This window comes from Adiantum capillus-veneris, chromosome 1 (genome assembly GCF_014529385.1).
Source record: "Adiantum capillus-veneris isolate H3 chromosome 1, ASM1452938v2, whole genome shotgun sequence".
In the NCBI taxonomy this organism is placed as follows: Eukaryota; Viridiplantae; Streptophyta; class Polypodiopsida; order Polypodiales; family Pteridaceae; genus Adiantum; species Adiantum capillus-veneris.
In genome coordinates, this window is record NC_140931.1 from 185,004,965 (window position 1) to 185,013,021 (window position 8,057).

General features: G+C 39.5%; 1 protein-coding gene across 1 annotated transcript; it reads right to left on the reverse strand.

The window, feature by feature from the left end:
• Nucleotides 1-1,227: 1,227 nt before the first annotated feature.
• LOC147466151 (uncharacterized) lies at nucleotides 1,228-5,964 on the reverse strand. Its single transcript, XM_086506671.1, has 5 exons — nucleotides 5,541-5,964; nucleotides 4,494-5,326; nucleotides 3,824-4,219; nucleotides 3,577-3,709; nucleotides 1,228-1,577 (listed from the first exon to the last, which is right to left on the reverse strand). Exons 1-5 carry the CDS (start codon nucleotides 5,962-5,964, stop codon nucleotides 1,228-1,230), a joined length of 2,136 nt encoding a protein of 711 aa, XP_086362797.1.
• Nucleotides 5,965-8,057: the final 2,093 nt, after the last annotated feature.

Here is an 8,057-nt window from a genome sequence, read left to right on the forward strand (position 1 = left end):
AAACAGTGGCGCATAGCAGAAAATAGTCCCATCAATGCCATTGAATCTCTTAAATCTATGGCGGAACTTTAGTTTTACTTACTCATTTATGCATACAAAGTAAGCTAAAAAAGAATTTGTAATGGTTACAATTTACGAAAGCATCTGTAACACAAATATAAAAATCTAAATGAAAAGGCAACGCCTAATTTTGACATTCTCAATGTCTTTTTTGAAAACAAATAACTCCAAATGTGATGCCAATGGACCTGCAAACAACAAAATATGTAATTCATACTGGCATTGTATATTCCATACAAAATATCAAAACTTTTAGAGAACGAATGATACAAGCAGTGGCATACCATTATCATACAAAGGATGCCTTGGTGGAGTCGCGGTTGGTGGCATGTAATAACTGTAACAATAGCCAAATTCCCTATACCTATCATACATTGTCTACCCTTCTTGCAAATGAAATCCCACAAACTCTATCGTCCACCATTCATTTGATTCTTCCACAAGGTTTACGTCATATACGCCTTGTGGATGTACATCATAATGTTCAATGAACTGCTCCATGATTTCCAATATGCAATACGTTCCATAGGAGGAACTTTGTTGCTTGCAAATGTGAGACAAACTTCAACCATATACATATCATCATTTCACCCAAAGACTTACGAAAAATAATATAACATGCATTACCCTTGTTTGAAGTCATCTACAGTGGTCATGACAATCTCATGAGGTTTGAAAGGCACTACCCAATTATTTGAGACTGTAGAAAGCATACCAATCTACAAAAGTAAGAAAATTTTTATCGTAAACCTGAAGACAAATGTTACAAAGAGGTTCAAACAGTACAAAAAATTACTTGGAATCTGTCAAGCTTCTGAGTACGTCATCTCAACCTTGAAGCTCACCTTACCAAAGAGTGCCATATCCTAAGCATGCAAACACAGATACAATACTTGAAGCCTCTTTTTTAATGACCTTACATTTTTCAACCCACAAAGGTAGTACTTCACATTGTTTTAATACAAAAATCATCTAAACCAAAACCTAAAAGTTTAGGCTCAGTAAACTCTACACCTTTATGTCATGCACACAAAGCAACACGACCATAAAGCCAAACAAAAAAACATGGTCATTACTTTACCAACACATTTTAACGCAATGTATGCTTTAGTACATCACACAAAAGTAGATGCTTCAATTATTCATAGTAGCCAAGAATGAAGGCACTTATATGGTACGGGCATCAGAAGCTCGAGCCATCTTTGTCATAAGCGCATTCATTCGGTTCAAGTGAACTTTGAGCCTTGTCACCTCTCCTTCAAGAGCACGAACTTGCTCCTTAAGTGCATCAATCTGAATTTGGCATTCCCTACCAGTCAAGTATGAGTTCTGTACCGATTCAAATTGTTGTTGCTCTAGGCGTACCAGCATGTCATACTGGTTTTGCTCAATGCGAGTCATTCCATCATCAAAACGTTGTGTACATAAATGCACCTCATTCCAAAGTTGTACAAATCGTTGGCCATTGGTTTGTTGAGTCGCATCCAAAAGAGCCTCTAAGTACTTGTTTTCCATAACTGTACCATTAAACATCACATCACAATGCATACAAAAGGTAAACTATGTTTTAACGACCATAAAGGGAGTAGACCCTTGTGTAATATATGCTAAAAACCCAACATTTAATCATGTTAAAAGAAGCATATAGTACACAATGTCCAAGGTGCTCAAGTGTAGCAAGCTAGAGTACGTGGAGATACTTTATAGTCTACCATATACGTATTCGCAGTGTACATGGTTTTCTCTTTGCCTTAGTGTCTCTCTCTCTCTCTCTCTCTCTCTCTCTCTCTCTCTCTCTCTCTCTCCATAGGGATAGACTTTTCTACAAAATTGAGGATCGATGCATAAAATTGACATTCTTAAAAAACAATGCCTACAATAGGAACAAAATAGAATGTATGTAGAGAACTAAAGTCTTTCGAAAAATATTTACTACATAGACACCTAGAAAAAACATAAAGACGTCAACAAATGTATCAAGATATCTAAAGAACTGTTTAATGACCATGGTTGAGTTCTCGATATAAGTGACAAAGAAACAAACTCATTGAGGGACACTATTGTGCCACAAAAATGATCTATGAAGCAAAATTAAGGCAACTCGCTTTATCATGTAATTGACAATTGGCTTGAAGTTTCTCCATCCCTAGATTAAGGACCGTTTTACCATGCCAAGGCTTATTATCTCCTAAACAAAACAATGAAAGTAGTGAAAAAAGCAAGGATTTTTTCACACAACGCGATCAAAGCACCAAACTCTAACACGTTGTACTCACTAGTTATACTAGCTACGTATGGCAATGCTAAGTGTGCAAGTTGTTTAGGCAAGTAAATTTGGTAGATGAACTCAGAGAATCTGGAACTTTGAAGGTATTCCTGAATGGAGTATCCTTCGTACGTCGCAAACCACTGAACATCATCTCGCTCCTTGGAGGAGACACACTCCTTCCTAACTGAGTACACACCGTACTCAATGTCGGATGAGTATGCCAAAATATGCAACATGAAAGCATCGATTGATGGAAGTTTCCTATGATTCACAACACATTAGAATGGATCAAAACCATCCATCTTACTTTATGGTTAGCCAATCTCTACTTTCATGTGCACACACCTCATCTTGCAGTGTTTGCGAATGGTCTTGACAATTTTTGCGTGTGACAAAGGTGCACACCAAAAATGTGGCTCTTCTAAAGGAACAAAGAAGACTTCAAGGTTCAAAAATGAATACAATAAGCATCACACAATGACTCAATGGAAAAAAACATACGAGGGTATGAATCATTTTCTATGTTTATATCAAATGATATCTCGGCAATGTACTTGTATTGATCCATGATCTATACAACAAAGTGGAAACCCAAAAAAAAAGGCAATGAGAAGATGTGATGAAACACTCACATGACAGAGTATGATATGCCATAGACAGAAAAGATAAAGTAATTCACAGTATATCCTTACAATTTTGAAAAAATCTGAATTGAGGCGAATCTTGAGTAGATGCCGACAAAAGTGTCGGGAAAAAAATTATTTAAAAAACATTTTATGCGAGCGAAGGTTGAGGCATCAAGTGAGGCAGAAAGAAATTGAAGAAAGGGCGGGCTGGGATTAAGTGCTGCGCACACAAGCTGATGCATAAAGAAATTGAGGAAAGGGTGGGCTGGGATTAAGTGCTACGCGCACAAGCTGATGCAGAAGTGTTTTTTTTATATGCACGCGGACGTCTGTGAAGCGTCGAAATCCCTTGGGTGAGGTGGTTACTACAGTTTGATTGGAGTTATGTGTGCGTCCATCTAAGTTCAATTCTACTTAAGAGTTTTGGGGAGTGTTTGTGGCTGGCGCCCACACACGCGTTAGCCGAGGCTTCAATAGGGATCTACAAAGATTTCGCCTAATAAAACCACGAACCCACCAGTATACACAAAATAGACAACAACAAGGAGAAGGAATGGAGCCTTCACATGGCATTGTTCAATATCTCTTTGTATACAATGTTCGTTATTAATGCATTTCTACCATTTGCATCAAAGTTCCCCAAGAGAATCTTCACTCCAGTAGCTGAACGCGCATGTGAGAGTGCAACATATAATTGTCCATGAGTGAAGACTAGAGTCACCAAGTAAAGACCCACCAATGAAATGCTTTGGCCCTGTGACTTATTTATTGTCATACAAAAAGCCAGTCTGACTGGAAACTGTCTCCGTCTAAGAACAAATTCCAAATTTGTACCAGAGTACACAAAACATATTCAAAGGATAAAAACCATGGTCCCAACATGCATATCTGTGATAACTTCTGTCTCTAAGACCCTTCCTTGAAATCCCTTGCACACCAATCGTGTCCCATTGCATAGACCCCGACTTGGATCAAGGTTCCATAGCAGAATTATGGGTGCATTCATCTTTAACTCCAAGAGATGTGTTGGGAATCCACCACCCAAGGTGAGACTATTCAAAAACTCCACGGAGTATAAGGACGCATGTTGCATGGAGTTTCCCATCACAGAGTCAGCGCTAAAGTATGTCACAACATTACCTTTCATTGCGTACAAGGCCTTAGCTTTGAAACTATCAACCTCAATTTTTTTGAGCAAGGATGGCGCGCTCTTTGAAATATTCAGTGTGATCCACATCTCTATCCATTTCTGAATAGATGCAACCTATCAATCCATCCACTGAAGATGAAGAAAGCACCATGTGATGGGGGATCACTATTCTATCTTCACCATCGCTTACCAAAGTCCCATTTCCTATTTATATAAGCCATTTCTATAGGTAGCATTTGCAACATCACCATCTCCCAAACGCATATTACATGTCAATCTGAGAATCTTCACATATGGCCATAAGTGTGATCGACAGAGTGTAGCATCAACAATGTCAGCAGGTGTTCCCTGGCAAGGTTTATCTAAAATCTTCCCCAAGAAGTATCACCTTGCCACCAAATGGCCTTGCTGAACACATGATGTCTTGCAAAGACCTATCCAAAGCTTCAAAGGCATATCGATGCGTCATGGGAGCCTCATCCCACACAATGAGCTTACATAGTCTAAGCAATTTAGCAAGCCGACCTCGAGTAGGGATATTGCATGCACTACAATTGTTTAACTCCAAGGGTAGCTTGAATCTAGAGTGAGCGGTGCATCCATTTTGTAATAGCAATGTTGCAATCCATGAAGATGCCGTGGCCAATGCAACATCTCCTTGGCCACGCAATCGTGACAACAAACAATTAAAATATGTTTTTCGAGTCCCTGCACGCCCATCCAGGAAGAAAATAGCTCCACCATCAATACTCAATGCATGCAGAACTGTCTCAAAATCAATTCTTTGATCTTCATTCAAACTCTGCTCCATCGTACGTGATGTAAAAAGCTCTTTCATGGCATCAAAGCATTGCTCGTGGAAAATCAAAGTATTATCATGAGGTGGCAAAAAGCGCTCATCGAGCATTGGAATTCCAGGATATTCGGATAAACTTCGTCCAAGTGTACTTAGAATGTTTTGCAAATCTCGTAATGCATACCCTTCAGCAACCTGTGCATATTCATCCAAGGACTTATATCTCCTGTCCAATCTATGTCGATAGTCATCAGACAAAGACTGGCGAAATCCCCCCCATAAGTGATCAGGGGAGGAAGGCTCACAAAACAATAGGATTGTCACAAAAAAATGCCTCAGCTGCAAGCCTGTATGTGTACTGCAAGCTTCCTCCATGCAAGAAAACCATTCCCCGTCATCCTCCAGGATACCTCTTGCAATGCATGCTGCCTTGAAGGTGGGGAACAATACACCATTTAAGAACACAAATCCTCAAATGATCTACATCCTTTACAAACAGTCAAAATCAGACGAACATAATACCGTTCACCCGCAGAGGGCTACACAAAATACATTCGACCAATGATGTCTCCACAGCGTCTCCTTGTCCATTTTTTGGACCTCAAATTCCACATCCACTTCTGAGGAAAATCAACGTACAAAGTATCATTTGCATCAGGATTATCGAGTTATAGGTGAACCACTCTGTTAGGGTAGTCTTCTCCGCGCTCTCCCTTTGCAAGAGATCGTTAAGGTTGTCATTATCTCGAAATGTCACAATTTGACCAGTCGGAACATGCACGCTCAATCTATGTACAACTGGTGCATCACTGTGTAAATGAAAATAAAAAATCCTCCAGCAAGCCTCAGATGCAGGTACATAGCGGCCATCCACATACATATCTATCTTGTCAACATTCTCCCTTTCAACAGCTTGCACCGACGTATGAAATCTTATAGTTGCCGTATCATGCCCCGTGTAGATGTACTTGTAGACATACTTTACAGCTGAAATCGTGGAGCATATCTCAACATTTATATGTGCATTAAAAAGTGTCGATAATGTAGGATTATATGGCACCATCCATCGATTATCAATAGTGGAATCCCTAACCTTGGTAGTGGAGCCATTGTTATGTCGCACATAAATGGGGCAACCATTGTTATCCACGATTGTTTGCTCACAGAATAGTCGTGGATATCTTCTAATACATCGTCTGTCAACCATGCTAGGAGATGAAGTGTTAAACACACACACGCACGCACACACACATGACGTGTCTTACTATCATCTATAATAGTTTTATTTTATCTCTGACAACTTATAGTTACCTGTTACCCTTTACCTAATTCATGCTATGGTTACTGCTCACCCAGTAGTATAAACACACTCACATCTGCTTTAATATAAAACTTGTTAGTATACACATCTTTGTCTTAGCAATTGATACTTTGAAGCCTTTATAAGATTTTTTAGACCTAAAACAACTGCTATATGGAACCTCTCTAATTTTTAAGAAGGATAAACCCCCTTGGGTTTCAATCATGATACTCACCAGTGTGGGAATCTCCATCCGGTTGCCACTCATGAATTGCTCATCTCCTGAGCCCCTTGTGGGATGGTGCTTCTTAATAGGCGCTTGGTGTATGATTCACTATGTATCGATTTTAGTACTACGTGGCATTTAAATGGTGTATAACTCCGAGGCATTACTCGTTCATACTACAGCCCGTCACGCCCCTTTTACTTTCCCTTTCTCGTCCCCTCCTACTTCATACCCCCTTCTGTCACACGCACATAACCCTGCTATAGTAGTGAATTTCTATCCTAGCCTCCTCTCTCTCATACCTTAGATCCTATTGTCGTTCAATGTGGCAGCTACACCGGCCTTGAAGCTGGGACCTGCTGAGTGTACAGATCAAGTGGGGATTCACCACTATCTGCACTACAAATTGCTTCAACGTGTGTGGTCCTACTATAAATTGAGGCGAGGGTTTCTTTAGCCCCTCATTTAGCCTTGATTGTGTAGCATGTGTATGTGAAAGTGAGGCGTGAGGGCATTGCCGCTTACTGAGGAGTAATGGAGCTAATCCACCATGATAATTGTGTCGTAGGTTGGTGCTTAACCCGACTGTTCTTTTTTTGCAACTTATACTAGTCTTTTTGCCATACTATGACACTCTGCACATGCTTAGAATAGTTTTTCCTACTAGCCATACTGTCAGTGTTTTACCTGGCTGGGTATTTTTTGCAGCTTAGTCGGAATGGTTTCTGCATACTGGTTAAAAGCTATCACATACTCTGAATGATTTTTTGCATCCTACTTGCCATGTTGTCAATATTGTACCTGGCTGGGCATTTTTTACAACTTATACTTGGTATGTCAACCTACTAAAAGATTGTGTCGTGCTCATCACATACTTTGAAAAGTTTTTAATTCATCTTACTGGGTATGCTACTGGTGATGTACATGGATGGGTATTTTCTTGCTTATTATACTTAGTGTGTTGGCTTACTTAATGAATTTATTGCACATGCTCTGAAAATATTATCCTTGATAAAAAATCACAAAGATGGTGGTTATTTCCTATTGTCTAGACTATTGTTGCATTCTTTTAGTTGGTTGTCTGGCGTTGGTACCACTGAAGGATAGTCTATAAAAAGGGGGATGACACCACGTTCACTTGTATATTCTCGTTCAGTTATTTTACTCGGTCTAATGTTTGGTTTGCCTTGAGATTGATTGAGAAAAATAAGACTCCGTCTTTGGGCTTGGTTTTTTTTAATACTGTTAAGTTTATACTCAAGATCAATTAAATGTGGTAATAGCATGGCTGATATCTCAGGTTGAAGCAATGATTTTTTTGGCATAAAAAGCACAGATCTCGCATAGTTTTTTTTAAAACAGAGAGTATAGTGATCTCTTTGCTTTGGCTATCTACGAGCGGCTATACTAAACCCAAATTTTCATCTTAATTCAATTACTTTGGCTATAAGGAGATAGTCATAGCATAGGCTAACTCCGACAAAATCATCAATCTAGAGAGAGCATCACCCGGGTAGGGCATGGAAACATCACACAACTAAGTGTGAGAGCGCCATCGGACACAATGAATAAGAGGGTTCAAGAGAATGCCTCTCCAATGCAATTAGAGATTAGCCATGTCAAGACTAAC

Excerpts from the sequence above, each read along its gene's own strand:
- LOC147466151 (XM_086506671.1), bottom strand. The coding sequence starts at position 5,964 with ATGGTGCCATATAATCCTACATTATCGACACTTTTTAATGCACATATA. Across the intron at positions 5,327-5,540 it reads CCTGATGCAAATGATACTTT|CATGCATTGCAAGAGGTATC; the intron begins GTACGTTGATTT and ends CCTTCAAGGCAG. Across the intron at positions 4,220-4,493 it reads CAAGGCCATTTGGTGGCAAG|GTTGCATCTATTCAGAAATG; the intron begins GTGATACTTCTT and ends ATGGATTGATAG.